General features: G+C 35.1%; 1 protein-coding gene across 2 annotated transcripts in view; it reads right to left on the bottom strand.

Moving 5' to 3' along the window:
- The window catches only part of LOC111147884 (DEAH-box helicase 36), a 52603-nt gene that overhangs the window by 18167 nt on the left and 16314 nt on the right, over positions 1 to 18122 (bottom strand). Inside the window, exons 7-17 of one of the 2 annotated variants that reach the window (XM_022504151.1) lie at positions 17655 to 17729; positions 17346 to 17512; positions 15827 to 15908; positions 11468 to 11608; positions 11114 to 11216; positions 10653 to 10740; positions 7331 to 7386; positions 5609 to 5673; positions 4748 to 4891; positions 2468 to 2585; positions 1739 to 1837 (exon numbers count right to left, since the gene is read on the bottom strand). In XM_022504151.1, coding sequence (XP_022359859.1) covers positions 1739 to 1837; positions 2468 to 2585; positions 4748 to 4891; positions 5609 to 5673; positions 7331 to 7386; positions 10653 to 10740; positions 11114 to 11216; positions 11468 to 11608; positions 15827 to 15908; positions 17346 to 17512; positions 17655 to 17729 — 1138 coding nt within the window. The remainder of the gene's footprint in view (positions 1 to 1738; positions 1838 to 2467; positions 2586 to 4747; positions 4892 to 5608; positions 5674 to 7330; positions 7387 to 10652; positions 10741 to 11113; positions 11217 to 11467; positions 11609 to 15826; positions 15909 to 17345; positions 17513 to 17654; positions 17730 to 18122) is intronic. The other variant, XM_022504158.1, reaches the window with a different exon arrangement.

Raw genomic sequence — 18122 nt, 5'->3', positions numbered from 1 at the left:
GATGTTAAACAGGTGATGGTGATTAAGGAGTGCACTAGTGATAAGCACCAGGTGTTGTATGGAAGTGCTGAATCACGATACTGTACATGTGAAGCTAATATTACACTGTATATTAACTGGAATTTAAATAAACTTAAAAACAAAATGCAGGCTTCAGACTCTTAATGTTAGCAAGGATTTGTTGGCCTCTTCATGATTCTGTTGTCTGCAAACAGCTAAGACAGGCTCTTCAATTTAGCTCAGAGAGAGGAAGTCATCTACTCAGGCTTCAGAGTCCAGCTATCTTCTGGTTGTCCATAAATAGCTAAAATGATTTTCTAATTGCCACCTAGCTCTATTCCATTAGATAAAAAAGCAGCAAAGCCCTATTCTATTAGATAAAAGCCTGGAGCGGAAGACAGACAAGTCAGTGGCAAAACTGCACTTGCTACTCTCCTAAAATACAAGTAACCTCACTATATCTAATACAAATTCCAACAAGATAAATTACAATGCTTTTTTATTTAAACCACTTATCTCAGAAGTTACTGCAATGTTCTGATATGGCCCAAATTCTCAAAATTAACTGTCTAGATGGCTTAAGTGAAACTCAAATATGTCAAGTACATCTTCAGCTACCTCTAACACAGTATTAGTCAACAAAACTTGTAGCAGTGACTGACATGTTCTATCTCTGCGCGGTCCAATGTGATACCCACCAGCCACATGGGCCTACTAGGCATCTGAAATGTACAAGTAAGACTAAAGATACTGAATTTGTAATTTACTTCAAAATTTAAACTGTCATATGTGGCCAGTGGCTACCTTACTGGACAACACAGCTTGAACCACTTTCTCTCTACTCTGAGCATTACCTTATAGCACCCTTTTCCTCACTCGGGATAACTCACAGCCAGTCCTGTGACTCTTCTCAATATGAACTTGTGCAGGGATGGCTAGTAGTCACTTGCCTAAGAAACTGAACTAGTTTCTCAAACCCTGACTTCATAAAAAAAAAAAACAAAAAACAAAAAACAAAACAAAAAAAACTAAAAACAAAACAAAACTCCAAGAATAAAATGATAGGCAGGGAGTATGAGGCACCTGTTGATATTCTTTCAAAAATATAAGAGCTGCCTTTAAGATGTTGAACCATGCTGTCATTAAATTACTTGATTTTGACAAAAGCTCTAAAAACATTAGGGTAATCAGAAGAGTCAATAAACCAACCAAATTCATTTGAAGAATACAAATGAAGACAAATACCAGTAAATTGAAAGATTTCAAGATTTTATGTAATTTTAAAACAAGCCTATAATGAAAAAAAATGTGGAAAGGGCCCAGAATGATAAAACTAACACAAAACTATGATTTTAAATCTTTCTAATTTGCATTTCATATACTAAGCTGAAGAGCCAAAGAGTAAATCAAATCTGGCACTATGTATTCACTGGTCTACCTTGCGGTAATGAGAGTAAATTTTTAAAAATCAGGTGGCTTGGGGTGCCTGGATGGCTCAGTGGGTTAAAGCCTCTGCCTTCGGCTCAGGTCATGATCCCAGGGTCCTGGGATCAAGCCCCGCATTGGGCTCTCTGCTCAGCAGGGAGCCTGCTTCCCTCTCTCTCTCTGCCTGCCTCTCTGCCTGCTTGTGATCTCTGCCTGTCAAATAAATAAATAAAATCTTAAAAAAAAAAATCAGGTGGCTTATGTGCACTAACATTATAAATCTAAGTTAGAATTTTTAAAAAATAAAATTTACCAGTTCCATCAGGTGTTTTATGGAGAGTGACACTGCTTCGTCTGATGGTGGATCCATTAACCTACTCAGAAAATAAGCAATTCCACCTAGCCTTAAAATCTGGGGGAAGACAAACATAATTAAACATATATATACTGACATTAACAGTTTAGTCCTGCCTGTCAATCACCTGAATAAAGCATCAAATCCATACATGATTTTCAAGTTACTACTTTCTATTACTCACCAACTCTATATTGATGGGAAAAGTAGCTGGTTAAAATCTCAACAACTAAGCTGATTACCAATTACTTTCAAAATAAGAAGCTTAATTGCATCAAAATATGTAGAAGATGGTGAAAATGGGGAGAAGTTTATCATGAGGAATAACACCGTAAGATGCAGTAATAGTACACAAAGCTAACATTTACTGAACACTTACTATATGACAGGCACTGTTCTAAGAATTTTATAAAACCTTAATTTAAAAAACTTGCCAACTAACAGAACTAGCTTGTCAGGCGGAGGAGCTGGGATTCAAACAGAGGCAGTATGACTCTAGAGTGTACATGATAAAAACGTGGTTAATAAACTTTTGAAGGAAGTTTAAAAACAGTTTACTAACACAAAAGAGACAAATGCATAGTAATAATTCTTCTTCACAGATAATATGCTACTTTCTTCTATAATAATGTTGAAAATTACAACCTTACCCCCCATTTACTTTTTTAATTTTCCCCGCTAATTTACCTTTATTTGTAAACAAAGTTCTTCCAAAGGAGTTCTCAAAATTTCTGGTAGCTGATAGTCATCCAGAAGGCTTGCTCTAAGACCATTATACAGATGATAGCAATGACCAGGTTGAACTCTAAAAAATAAATAAAAAAGAGTATTACTAATAACTTTTTAGAACTCCAGAGAAAACAGGAAGCAAAGTAACCAGTATCAATTTCATGTAAGGTACAGCATAACAAAGTTACTTAACATCTCATTTTTATTATCACATATTCTTTCTCATCTGTTTTTATAAAACCCTAGATCCACTATCCCTATGTACTAGTTTTAAGAAATAGATTTCCTCCCCAAACAGTTAATGTGGTTCCCTATTTTTAACTTACAAATTCCAGATTGCTATACTTAGTAACAGCAGTCTAATGGGGTTTTTACTTCTATAGGCCCTGTGATCATATTATGTAACAAATCCTAGCATTACATTAATCCATCTACAGCATTTAAAAAACTTTTAACTATGTGCTATTTAGTGAACTTTCAGAGGGATGCTGGAAATTTTTTAATTGTTAAGTTTTTCATTAGTGATGTGAATGTTGGACAATGTTAAGGACAGATGTGTAGAGGTGCAAGGTATTCACACATCTTCAAGCAGAACAAATATTTCTATGGGATCTTGCTGCTCAAGAAGGGGGACGTCCTTTTCCTACAGGAATAAAAATAAATTCCAAAAACCTTAGCTATTTCTGTCACAAGTCTACAAAGACTCATCACCTATTAATAAATCATGTGCACAGAAACTAAGAGTGCCCCCACTGATGACCCCATAATATAGTTTGCCCTAGCCTTCAAAATAATTATTGATCAAGCTTTGCTAAAGGAATCTACATCTATAGATTCTACAAGGAACTACTGTCCATTTGAATTAAAACAATGTAAATCTATAGTTAACTTCTACCAAGCTAGTGGAAATAAAAAATTATATGAAATGTAATACTTCATTTACTTCATTTTTGTAATTGTTTTAATTTCTGCTAATGTTTACTATTCACATATAAAAGTGTACCAAACAGTGAATACTTCCTGAATCAGTATCCAGTGGTGGTAAGTCTGCATGAAAAAACCTTAGTCTTGGTGGATCCTGAAATCAAGTTATCCCCAACAGCTGATCAGAAAAGTACAATTCTTAGAGTAAGTCAGGACATTGCCTCAAGAGCACCAACCTTATAATCTAATAAACTGTCTCCAAGTTATAATGGGATAATCTGCAAAAATTACAGCAAATAAGTCAGAGCTTTACTATGCTCAAATGTAAAAGCACTAATAATCTATAAAGTTTTCTTCCAAATAAAATGATCTATAAAGTTTTTTTTTTTTCAATTCTCCTTTTCCTACTTAAGTCCAGATCTGAAAATTAATGGAAATCCTTTTGTTCTACCTGTAAGAGGCAAAAGAGAAAACTCTCTTCCTGTAATTCTAGACACGATTCTACCACTCAGATGAATAAGGGTGTAAAAATACTGTGAAGTATGCATCAAAACAAACAGTTTTAAGTGCAATTATTTTTGTTAAAGGCAAATTATTTTTCCTACTGTTAAAACAGAGACGTTTTTATTTCTTATGCTACCAGCACATCAACAGGGAAAAGGTATGTTATCTGTGTTTTCACTGGTAACTAATAATGAAAAACCAGTATAGCTGCAAAGGACAGGATTAGGAGCCCAGATTGGAACCAGACTGTCCAGGTTCAAATCATGAATCTGCTGCCTACACAGCTGTGTGACTTGACTTTTTTTTTTTTTAAAGACTTTATTTGACAGACAGAGATCACAAGTAGGCAGAGAGGGAGGCAGAGAGCCGGGGAAGCAGGCACCCCGCTGAGCAGAGAGCCCGATGCCGGGCTCGATCCCAGGACTCTGGGATCATGACATGAGCTGAAGGCAGAGGCTTTAACCCACTGAGCCACCCATGTGCCCCACTTTTCATTTTTTTATACCTTCATTTCCAAACCCTTTAAATGGGGACAATATCCTACCTCATTACACTGTAGCAAGGATTAAGCAAGTTAATACATACAAAGTACTTAGGAGATACCATGACATCCAAATATTATTACTAGTTATCATGATTATTAGTAATATGTGCTTTTAAAAAAATAAAAACAAAATTATATGTAACAGAGTAAGAATAAAAATTTTAATTAACTATGTTGAAGAATTAAGAGTAGAAAAATCATGAAATAGAAAACTTGACAGGAATTTTTCCAAAGAAACTATGTTTCAGACAAAGATTCCATCTTACCTTCCAGCTCGACCTTTCCTTTGTTTGGCATTAGCTTTACTAACCCACTCAGCAGACATTGTACTGATGTTGTTTTGTGTGTCAAAGTGTGTTTCTTTTATTTTTCCTCCATCTATCACATAAACGACATCATCTATGGTAATGCTGTTTGGAAAATAGATGTATAAAATATTAAAAATACATCAAAAGCACATAATCTCGAACAGGGCCTACAGATGAGGATTTTAAAGAATTTTTTATTGGTCAAACTACCGTTAGCAGTTTGGGATTCTCACCACTATTCCCACATTTACCAACAGGACAGGGATCGAGCACCTAAATGTATAAGCAGCATCAGGAGCTGTAGCGGCAGCCAATTCTATAGATCACATAAGGAATTTATTTGCCCATGGTCAAACTTCACAGCTTACTTGATGACTTTTGTACCTAGCTTGGTGGGTCTAAGTGCCATAGTTTAATATCAGCTTCCACAGAAAAATGTTTTAATAACTGTATGGACATACTAATACCTCCAAGGGAATACAACAAATTTTAAAGGCTATTCACAACGGATTATCAAACAACATGACTCCCAAACAGAAAAAGGCAAAACCAAGATTGACCTCAACTCCCAGGTTTTTTTAAGAAAGCTTTAAAACAAAACAAAACAGAACAAAAACATTAAAAAGGTGGTTTGTAAAGAAGGCTAAACCATTACAGGATTAAAAAACAAAACCAAAAACTTATGCTCAATGCCATGATTATATTAAAACAACTTTATGTACAAAAATTATGAAGCATCTTTTGGAGAGAAAGAGTCTAAGGTATGTGAATAATTTATTGGGCTCAAAAATAATACAATCATCAGTAGCTGATATTTACCTAGTCTCTGCAATATTGGTAGCAATTACTATTTTCCGAACACCAGGAGGGGTTCTTTTAAATACCTGTAAGAATAAATAAATCAAAACCCCAAAAGTAATTAATTTCTAATACAGTATTCTTTCAGTCAGAAAAAGTACTTCAGATACTGTACATTTTTAGCATTCTGCGTTCATTTACATATGCATCTAATATGTGTAGATACATTTTATAGATATACATCATTTCAATACTATAAAATTCCTTTTTGGTAAAACAAACTAAACCTCCCAGATTTTGGAACCTTATCACAAACAAGATTTCAAATGCAATACGATTATTTGAATTTAAAGAATTCTTTATCAACAAAAGCTGAGAAGTATAAATGTCTTTTTGTGGTCAAACTTCTGAGACAGAGTTTAGTTTAGCAATAGGAATTACGAATTATCAAAACTGTATGGGTAAAGGCACCAACCAACCAGGCAAATGCCAAGCTCAACAGAATGGATGTCTGGCTGTAAACTGTATATAAGCTTTTGAAATCAGACTGAACTAAAAAAAAATAAATCTTCAAATGCTGAATCCTACAAACAGCACTCTTCACAAAGCCAGCCAAGCAGAAGATATACAGTCAAGTACCACTTGGCTATAATGCAAGGAAACGCATAAATCTGTCTCATTTATAAAAATGTTAATCAAGAGAAAATGTTTTCCAATCTAGTCATGTAATCTCTAGCAAAGGAATACATAATTTGCTATTACGGAGTCTGAGAGGAAGCACTTCCTCATTGGACACTGTTCTGTCTGGTCTTTGGAATTAAGAGTCTTCTCTCTTTACTCCTATCTTCCTTTAGGTATGCACGTACTATCCAATTAAACTGGCTAAGCCTTAGACTATGGTATCAGCAGGAAAGATGTTAAAAGTGCCTCAATAAAAAAAGGTTATTATTATTATTTTTCTTTTTTTGAGAGAGACAGAGGGAGAAAGAGCATGCGAGCACATGTGCGAGCGCGCATGCGCACAACAGAAAGGAGCGAGAATATCAAGCAGGCTCTACGCTCAGTGCAGAGCCCAATGCTCAAGGCAGAACCCGCTTTGGGGCATGATCTCACAACACCAAGATCATGACCTGAATCCAGATCAGAGTCAGGCACCTAACTGACTTGAGCAACCCAGCTGCCCCTGTCTTGATATATTCTTAGAAAAGAAGTGGAAAAACTAGAAGGGAAGACAGATTTTCTTCTGATCAATCTCATTCTACCTGGGCCTAGAGACACTGCAGTCCTGAAAACTATCTTACCTTTGAGAACACAGTTGTATTCTAACTAGGGATAACCCTGATGTGAAAGAAGGAACACATTCAAAACCATAATGATATATTATTGATAAAGTAGGAAATCTCATGCCTACAAATATACTAATTCTATTAAATAAAAAATCTCAAACATCAAGCTTTAGTATGTCACAGGTAAAAGAAACCCAAACAAGTTATTAGTGAAATCAATCTTTAAACTTTTCCCTGATGTTGACAAAACTAGTATTTGTTAATTTCCCTCAGTTATTCAAGTTTTTGTGCAATTATCCCCTGAAGACTCATCTACAAATGTTCTCAAAGAAGTCCTTTTTATATACAGATTACTAGAAAATTTGCCTTCAAAAAATAAGAGAAAATAAAACATACAATAAACAGCCCTTAAAGCTTGTCTCAATTTCAAAGAGAGTGAATAAATTTAAGAATATACCTGTGTCTGGTTAACTGTAGGCATCAGTGAATGTAGGGGTATAATAAGAAACCTGTCTGAAAATTTAAAAAGAAAATTAAACTTTAAGATAAACAGCTGCAGAAAAGCTCCAGCAGACAGACACAGAACAATGAGTTGAGATGCTAAGCCATGTAACTCTTATTTATATTCTTATGTATAGTCAGAGCAAATTTTTCTTTTTATTTTCTTTCCTTGGTGCTCCAACAAGTTCTTGCTCACATTTTACTGTCAATTTATTTCACACTGATAAGCATATTCCCCAAATTCCTAAAAAATGCTTAAGCTTAGAAGCAATCTTTTCAAATTATGCTAGAAAAACATCACTAACTCCATTCCCATCACCTAATTGAAGACCAGAAAATTTTGCTTTAACATGAATGTAAGTCTGTAGACTTTGGGTGATCCTCATTATTTTAATAAAGAATATGGCTTTTTTACAGAACATTACTTAGGAAATATCCTAATTTCCATGTCCATTTTTATGCTAAAAAATAACAGAAACAGCACTGACTAAATATAATGCATTCCAAAGGCGACCCACATTTTTAAACACAATTTCATTAGAAATGTAAGAAATCATATTCCTAAAGTTTTGAAATGAAACAACTCAGTCCATTCGTGGATATTAGCCAATAGGGAGAAAGTCTGGTGTAGTATCAGTGATGGAATTGAGGGCGTGTTATGGAAGCAAGGGTAGATTTCATGTTTAGCTATGGTTACAAAAAAACGCAACCTCACTAGAAGTTTTTCTAGAAGTGTCCAAATGACTCAAGATAGCTGTATTTTCCCCCGAAAAAAAACCACAATTGTTATTTAAAGGAGATATGATGTCCCCAGACTCTTTAGGCCCCTCTGAATAAGGGTTACAAATCTTCAAAAGTAGTAAAAAGTGGTTAAGCAACTGACACTGTTAAAAAGGATGCTCTGAATTATTTACTCTCAAACAATATGAAATACACATCAACTCAATCAATACTCAAGCCAAAAATATTTCTCAAATTGGATAAAGCCTTAAGATATAACTTCCAGTTTATAAAAAGTACAGGTAAGAAAGGATCAAATGAAATGACACTAGAAGGATTCAGATTCAGACAAATCTAGGAAGTCTAGGTGGACCTAGTATTTTCCACAAGACATTACCATGGGGAAAGTGAAGAGGGTACGGAAGTGATTATCTAGATTAAGACTTATGGGTTTAAGTTTTTCTGTAGTGTGAATGAGCTAGCTATAAAAAACACTTCGCAGGGAAAATCTGACTACAGATTGGATTATTAGATATGTTTAAGAGTTAGGTATGATAATGGCATTGTGGTTATAGAGAAAATTGTCTTTATTTTTAGAGATGCACATATTTTTTGGGATAACGTGACAGCTGCAATTTACTTTAAAAAGGAAAAAATTAGATCACAAAAATAACTGCTGCCTCTAGAGAAATCAATGGAGTATGATGTGCGTTATGATTCTCTAAGCTTTCTGTAAGTTTAAATGTTTCATTACAAGTTAAAAAATTAGCAGCCAGGTGAAACACTGAAAATAAAAATAATTCTGTTGAAGACTGTAACTGGGATAAAGACAATTTAGACTGCTGATATTGCACAACTGTAGTAGTCAGTGGGAACAGAGTCCACACTTAGGAAGTAAGAAAGCTGGTAAACATTCGGTCAATTGGGTTTCAAGATTTACCTTTCAATTAGTATGGAGTTAGAACAATTTTTTGACCCTTCTACAATGGCTAAGAGTATAGCTGATTATTAAGCCTAAATTTTAAAACTATAACTTGAGAAAAAAACATTCTTGTTAAACTTTGGAAAGAAAAGAATTGAGCTAGTAATCAAAGTATAAATTAATACCTCCTTCTTTGAGAATAAATTAGAAAACTAATAAAAATTACAGTAATCGATAATATCGTACCCTTTCCACACTTCCTCAGAAATTATAGTATTACATTTTGGTATATCTTCCCTGTATTTTTCTTGGTAAATACATACACTCATGTTTTTTGAAATTAAAAGTAGATCATACAGTAGCAACTATTTTGGGGGTAAGAGAGGGCCAACATTAGAAGGTTCAGCCAAAAAAAATTCCAGTTGTTTAAAAAAAAAAAAATGCAATTGCACTGTTTAATCATGACTACGGTTTCTCTATAGAGAAAGGTTATCACTGACCAGGAAAAGAAAAATCGGTATTTCATTACAGAGAAGTCATGGTATAAAATAAAAACATTTCAAATAAAAACATTTTCCAGCTAGAGAATAGCAAATAACTTTTTTTTTTTTTTTTTTTAAAGATTTTATTTTTATTTATTTGACAGAGAGATCACAAGTAGGGAGAGAGGCAGGCAGAGAGAGAGGAGGAAGCAGGCTCCCTGCCGAGCAGAGAGCCCGATGCGGGGCTCGATCCCAGGACTCTGAGATCATGACCTGAGCCGAAGGCAGCGGCTTAACCCACTGAGCCACCCAGGCGCCCCGCAAATAACTTTTAATTACAGATAATGTCTGGAAGGCATTACTATAGTGGGATTTAACAAAAAATAAAAAATACAGTTTTACTATTTCAGCCAATACAATTAGACCAAAATATTTTTAGTGCCTTAGAAAAATGTGTCAACACACTTCAAAAGATTAGAGTCAGAACTATCAAATACCAAACAGAATTTGCTTTGTATTCTACCGATTTGATGTTAGTAATTATTCCTGAAAATGCTCTGGCTGAATTTTATGGGAGAAAAATGGCCTCAAGTATTTCTCTAAAACCTAAGAGATTTTGTCTCTCAAACATGCTATTAAAGCATCAGAATCACCTGAGGAATTTTTAAGAACTAGAGATGTTCAAGTCACATTCTTAGATTTGAGGATCCGAATTTTAAAGAAGCACCACTAGTGACTGACTCTGTTGTACAGTCTGAGCTGAGAAACTTCAGAATAAGAGATAAAATTTCAACCTACTTTTCTGCCTAACTAAGTGCAGCAGTGGAAAAAACACCTCGAGCTCTAATATCTTAACTTTAAGGGCTCAATATTATTAGGCAAATTTAGGAAAAGGGACAAAACTATTCTTATAATACCAAATTAAGAACTTTACCATATACCTAACATCTTCAACTTGTGACCTAGAACTTTATTTTTAAAAGAGAGAGAGAGATCTAAGTTTTTAAAAAAATCGAGGCTGGGCTTAAGACCACCAAGTTCCTTTAGTAAGGTAGCCTTTGAAGCAATACTTCTAGAAATAAAAGAAAACAACCATGTTACATATGACTTAAGTACTATTCTTGGAGTTGCAATAAAATACATTTCTATAATACCTGATTTAAACATCACTTGTGACATCAAGAGATCATGTAAAGTGCTGATATTGTCCCAGCCTGGTAGAAAGACCAATATTGCACCATCCTGTATGGTGGGGAAATAATAATTACAAAAAAATCATGTAACAAAACACAATAAAAGTAAACTTCTGTACATATTTAAGTCTTCATTAAAATTTTATTAGCTTAAAAAATTTAGTTACTGATTATAACTGAAGAATACAAGGTCACTTTTTAAAAACAGGGTTTACAATCCAGATATTTCATTTGTCTATTCCTTCTTTTAAATAGATCAAAAGCCTAAATCTTGGTTATTTTGAGATTCCTATTTCTGGTGTCAAAGCAGTTTCTTCCATATGCTATTTTTAAAAAGCATTTAAGAAAATTATTCTTCTTTCCTCAGGGTCTTGTTATATTAATACAATTAAAATCATATCACCAAAAAACAATAAACTAACCTCTTCTTCTAAAACAATGTGTCGAATGAGGGCAGCAATCAAATTCAGATCAACTTTATCATCATCCATCATTTCCAGAACATCTACGGTACTTGCAGAATACCTATCAAAGTTAAACAGAAAATCAAACACTTGATAAAGTTTCTTAAGGTTCAACTTACTATAAAATCCTAAAAATTAACTCAATTGGCAAATGTGGAAAAACAATTAATATATAGAAAAGAATTACTGGAATAACAGTTATGAACAAGTTCAAGAAGACAATCTGTGCTTTTTTTAGTCATTCAGACCCTGTGCTGTAAAAAATTAAAACAAAACATAACACACACAAAAAAACCCAAAAAACCCACTTACCTTTTTCGCAGTTCCCTTACATAATCTGGCCAGCGTTCTTTATAGATTGCTTCTTTTTCTTCTTTTTCCTGTCTATTTACATGCCCTTGCATGAAACCCCTCTTAAACTGAGACCTGTGTTCTTTTTGTTCTGGAACGTATCTAAAATAAAAACATTAAGTAGCTTCACTTTTTGGAAACTCTTCTGGTTTTAGCAAATATCTATGACTTTTTACATTTGGATTTTAAAGAACATTTTCATTATGCTTTCTAGTGAAAGCTAATTAAATGTTCATTTATAACTATTCATTAATTTATAAAATCTGACATTTTAGATGGCTACCAAAGTATATAAAACCAAAGTATATAAAACCATCTGCCAAAGTATATAAAAACCTCTAGATGATTATCAGCAGTCAAAATAAAAAAAAGTTAACACTAGAGTCACTTTTACCTTTTAAGTTTACTCTACAAAGTTAACATTAACCTAAGTCCAAAATAATAGTAAATGCCTAGTGGAAAACTCAGATTTTGAATACAGGATTTCCAAACCGGAGTGCACATAAGAATCCCACAGAGAGCTTATAAAATATAGAATCCTGGGGCACCTGGGTGGCTCAGGGGGTTAAGCCTCTGCCTTTGGCTTAGTTCATGATTTCAGGGTCCTGGGATTGAGCCCCGCATTGGCTCTCTGTTCAGTGGGGAGCCTGCTTCCCTCCCCTTTCTCTGACTGCCTCTTTGCCTACTTGTGATCTCTGTCAAATAAATAAAATCTTTTAAATAAATAAATAAATAAAAATATAGAGTCCTGAATTCTATCCCTTGTAATTTGGATTCAGTGGGTCTGGCTGGGGTTTGCTAATCTAGGAATTTTAATTAGTGCCCCAGGAAATTCAGATAATTTATCTTCATTCTGCTCCATCCTATAGTCAGAGCTAAATGGTAGAGCCAGAATCAGTACTTTTACATGTCAGTCCAGTATTATGCCATGACTCCATCATGCCATTGTGACTGCTAAAAAACAGAGGTGCATCTCCCTAAGAATGCCACTTAATTTAAGTGGGTTTGGAGAGGCATGGGGGTGGGAAAAGACAAAAAAAAAAAAAAAAAAAAAAAAGAAAGAAAAAAAAAGAAAAAGGAAAAAAGAAAAAAAAAGAAGCTAACTGCATTTGAACTTCAAAGCCCCTCCGAGTTTGCCTAGGAAGAGAGCACCTAGATCCCAAAGGGGGATTTGGAGCATGGGCTTTAGAATTAGACAGAACTGGACTGATGTCCTTGTTCTGCCACTGACTACCTGTGTGACCTTGGACAAGGTATATGCCTCTACCCTTTGGTTTGCTTATTTGAGAAATTAAAACTCTTATAATTACACTGGCACGAGAACAAAAATCCAATAAAGCACAGTGCCTGACACATAGTAGGCACCCAGAAAGTGTTAATCCCCTTCCCTATATTCAGTACCTGTGACCCAGGATTCCCCTAAATCTTCGATACATATAGAGGCATCAACTTGAGGTAGGGCAACCTGAGACAGAGATTAGTCCTAGTCAGCAGGATGGACCCACAGTTGCCTCCTTTCTCATAGTTCCTAAAAACAGAGGTAACCTTCAACCCCCCAGAGCCCAAGTGGCCAGTGACAATCCTTTGTATCATCTCACCCTGCTTCCTTCCCTCTTACATCCCTATAGTGCAGCTCTTCTTTTGGGAAGGGAGAGCGAGGGCTTCTCTTGAAAACTTCTGTCCAAGGACTACACTCCTTCAATTCCCCACTTAGGACTGACTAGGGAATGACAAGTGCACAGACACCATCTCTTTTCTTCAACAGACCCTTCCTTCAGCTACAGTTCTCTGAACATTCCCTGCCTTCCAGGGAGCTTAAGAACGCAATTCATCATTTAATAACTTCAGAGAACTGTCTCCTGAAACTTCACTCACTGCTGGCAAGCTGTCACCTGTTATTCTATTAGAAAACAATTGGTAAATGTGCCACAGTAGGAAGTGAGACAAATGGTGGAATCAAAGGAATGCATCAATAAAGCTTACTGATGACAAAACCAGAGCATGAAAGACCAAGATACTCTCTCATACTTTTAGTATGTTCTACCCTCTCTGACATATACACTTCCCTCTTTCCTACTCCAAGTTTCACTGCTTTCCTGACTTGCCCAGTCTATCCCTGCTATATAATCTCATTTCCAGTATATTCTTTACTTCTGCTGGAAGTAAAGGTCAATCATACTTTGTATGACAGCTTCTGTGTCTGTCCACATACACGCTCTGAAGATACGTACCAAGTCTTCCCTTGTTTATGCTCAGACCCACATTTAATAAGAGTCTGATAAATAAATGTGCACACAAAATTCAGCTTTCCTCCATGTAGAATATGCTGTAGGATCTTGGTTTTCACCTTCCCACTACCACTACTACTTCCTGGTTTTTACACATAACAAGCAAGCTGTGACCTTGAAAAATCTCAAGTGTTTCTACATCTGTCTATGTATTTATTTCCATGTTTACTACAGGCTGGGCACTATACTGTGCAGTAGTTACAGAGACGAACAGGACAAAATTCTTGACCTCTCAAATTCTGCAGTCTACTGCAAGAAGCAAATATAAATATACACTATATGGCAATATGTTAAATATTATAAGAGAGATGATAAAAGTGATATAGGAGTCCAGATGAGGAAGAATAAGACAAGGCTTAACATGCAGTGAAGCTGGGATTTATAATTACGTAACTGAGTTTATAAAGGAAGGAGAAAGTGGCACATGTAAGTCTAAGAGGAGAACACAGCATGTAATAAAGCACAAAGTGCTTGAATGAAAGGGCACTGGCTGGCATATTAGGGAATGGTGCATTTAGCATGCATAGGCCATGAGATACACAAAGCTAGAAAAAGACAGGGCCAGATTGTAAAGAACCTCACGATGACTAGCTAAGGAACTGGAACCCGATCTTACGGGCTGTGTTTTCCCAACCCTTCTCTCATCAAGAAAGTCAAATATAATTTGGTATAGTCCCCTAGAGAAGGCTGCTGGTAGCTAATGGCCTGGGTATTGAAGGGATCAATAATTTGGGCATACTAGCTGAGGTATTCTGCTATAGGCCATGACAAAACACAGAAGTCCTTAAACAAGTGTTTCTCTAAATTTATCAATCTACCTATATATGCTGTAACTGACAACTATATTAATTTAGGGAAATGATATAGGAAAACAAAGCATAGTCCTAGTCTTTTTTCTAAATTAATGTAGTATCAACTTTGTGGAAGATAAAAAACAGTTCTAGGTTTTATTACTACTCTCAAGTCATGATAAAGTCATTGTGAATGAGTGTTGTTAGTTTTATGATTACAGCACATAGTTTTCTAAATATAAAATGGTTTCCCACAATAAACAGAATATTAAGAACTGTTTTTAAAACTGAAGGTCCTTAAACAAGTTTTGAAAGAGAAATCTCAAGAGGCATGACTAGGGGAAGAATGGGCACTTAACCAGATTTTGTAGAAAACTATATATGTGACAGTGAAGACAAAAGTGCCAAAAGAAGAACTGTAAGTACAGAAGAGATAATGAAGACCTTAAGTAGAAGAAATAAAAACAAGAAGGCATGTTCAAGGAGAATGCTCTCAGGTTTGTGTTGTGGGGCAGGCGGGAGTACAGAATGATTTGGACTAAGTTAGTTACTAAAGCATGTAAAGCAGGTAACATATTCTGGTACTTAACTGCTTGATATTAGCTCTTTTGATTTACAACTTAAACAACAAGGGGTGGAGAAACATGCCAATAACCACTGAAAGACCCATTTCGTTTTAACTTTGGGTATAAGATAACATTTTTAGTTGGAAAAATGTGAGGTTCAGGGTATCTAAGGTACTAGAATGCTGTTGAGTACAGAGTCAGATTCCAAATTTAATATTCATGAAGAGCTTCAGTTCTGAGAGCTGTGAAAATGTGTAACTATGGTCATGGAAACAGGATTGCACAGTGAAACCATAAAAGACTGAGAAAAGGATAATTAAGAACCCTCAGAGGAAATCCTATTTAAAAGGTAGGCAAAGGAAGCCAGCAAACAAGAATGAAAACCAGGTAGGAGAACCAGAAGAGACGTTTAAGCCCTAAGGACAAAGATTCCCAAATGCTGCTGCCCAGGGATCTTTAAAAAATTCTGATGGCTGGCTACCAGCCCAGACTTTGTAATGTAATTTTGGTAGGGCGTGAAAATGGGGCAACCCAGTTTCGGAATCACCGATATAAAAAAAAAAATGTCTTAGAAGGAAGTGGCTAAAAAAGAGTTTCTGAGACTAAAGTTCAACAGAACAAAAGGTGACAGTTTAATATTTTTACATCTCTTTTTATTTCCTAATATTTACTTACCTTATTTTTTCAATTATATCTTCCAAAAGATACTCCACAACCGGGAAAGTAAAACCAGGTATGTGTATCATTGGACAGTTACCTATTATGGCAGACAAAAGATAAATCTGTACTCAAATGTTCAAAAAAAAAAAAAAAAAAAATCAACAGACAATAAAGAGGCCAATAACTCTCTTTCTTTCTTAAGTTCAGAAATGGTCCTGGCACTTTCACAGTTCTACCCTATTTTTTCATACTGAGTTTAATGAACTAGCAGTCTATTCTTCACTACCATTTTACTGCTACCAAACTGTACACACACCTCACAGTTCTACAAAGTAACCCAAAATACAAAGAATAGAGCACTTTAAGTTGGACTCAAAAGTCATTACTTGAGGTGTATTTCCTCCCCATCATTAGCCAAGATGGTACCATCAGAACCCAAATTTTATTGAAATCAACTTAAGAATCACTACTCCTATGGCCCCCAGAATTAGGAAAAAAGAGAAAAAGTAGTCAAAACAAGACGTAACAAAATACTGAAGTGTTACCTACTATTCTAGAATCACCAGTTAAAATAACTGTCTCCTAGTAATGTTACTTAATGTTACTTAGTATTTCATACCAAGCAAAACAAGCAGGACGCACTATTGACAAAGACCAACACTGCATCACAGATCAAAATATCTGAAAGTGGTATCACAGCTCTTCCTCTCCCAAGTCTGAGCAAGTTACTCAATGTTAGTTCTGAATAGCTCATTGCACACACAAAAAATAAGACATAATACAATCAACTAATTTCATGGGTCTCTGAAGGTCAACCAAGCTGAATATAAGAATATTTAATTAGAGCTCTATTCCATTTTAATCCCACCCACTATTTTCCTCTCCTTCCCTCATGACTGTAAGGCAAAAGAGGCATAATATTAAAAAAATGTATTCTACAGCTAGTTAAATTTAGTTTCAAATCCTCTCAACCGTCTCTTAATTATGCAACCATTATAAAACACACTGGGAAAGACACCTATAAAAATGGGATTAATAGCACTTACCTCACAAGGTGTTATGAAGATTAATGAAGACAAAATGCCAAATAGAGCACATCTGGCATACTAAAGGTGTTCCATAAGTGGTCACTACTATAATTACCAGTAAACTGCCACCCTAGCCTGTGACAGTACATAAATGCCACAGAACAATCACAAAAAAGTGTTCAAAAAATTATTCAAACCTTTGATTTGACTTCACGGATGCCACCTTAAATTATTATCTGATGGTAGCACCAAAAATCTACATGTCTTCGCTCTAACACAGACGATGCTGCCTTTTTAAAAATAGGCTCACTTCTCTAATCTGTTGTAACTAGAAAGATAGTCTCAGCTATTTAAGACAACTTACAGTATTCTCTTGAATACTTAAAATAATTGCTAAACCCCATTTTAACTACTTTGTACCTAGCAATGTATTTTTTTTTTTTTAAACTCTCAATTCAGTGGCTTTGTGGTAACTTTCTAAAGCAATAATCTTAAAATTTACTTACCGAAATATTCTGAAAATTTCTCGGCATTTAAAGTCGCACTCATCAATATCACTTTCAGGTCAGGTCGAAAACTGAGAAGATCTTTAATAACCGTCATTAAAACATCTGACTGTAGATTTCTCTCATGGATTTCATCAAGCACAATATGACTAACGCTGGACAAATGCCTAAGCAAAAGTGTGAAGTATGTAACAGTACAAAATTTAAAAACTGAACCATTCTACCTTCACAATTAGTAAAATCCAATTTAATAATTACATCTTTGATAATGTTTAACAAAATGTCTGTCTTGAAGTGAAACATACTCACGAGTCTGACTGGAGCCACTGCAGGATGATTCCTGTTGTGCAGTATAAGATAGAACCCTGTTTCCTTGGCAACCGACTGTGAATGAAAGATAGGAGTTAACAGTTTTTGGTTTTCTTTACTAACAAATTAGCACCGCAAAAGTTTAAAAGAAAACCTTCAATTTAAAACTGCTTACTGTTTTAATGAAAATCTTCACAGTTAAGTTTTTGGTCCTAAGAACGCCTACTGTAACAGACTAATGTGTAATACTACATTCAAGTTCACTATACATTATTTTCACTGTCATGATACAACATTAATGATGTCTTTTTAAAGGCATAACCATTAACATAACTTACATACCAGTAACCAGGCATAACCAGTAACATAACTTAATACACAGGGGCCTAAACTTCTGTTCAGTGACTGGAAAGTCAGTTCACTTAAAAAGATAAATGGAATCCTGAGCTCCAGAAAAGGGCTATAGAA

The sequence above is a fragment of the Enhydra lutris genome, unplaced genomic scaffold (assembly GCF_002288905.1).
Source record: "Enhydra lutris kenyoni isolate GAN:26980312 unplaced genomic scaffold, ASM228890v2 scaffoldscaffold2, whole genome shotgun sequence".
Taxonomy (NCBI): Eukaryota; Metazoa; Chordata; class Mammalia; order Carnivora; family Mustelidae; genus Enhydra; species Enhydra lutris.
This window is presented reverse-complemented; position numbering and strand designations above follow the sequence as displayed.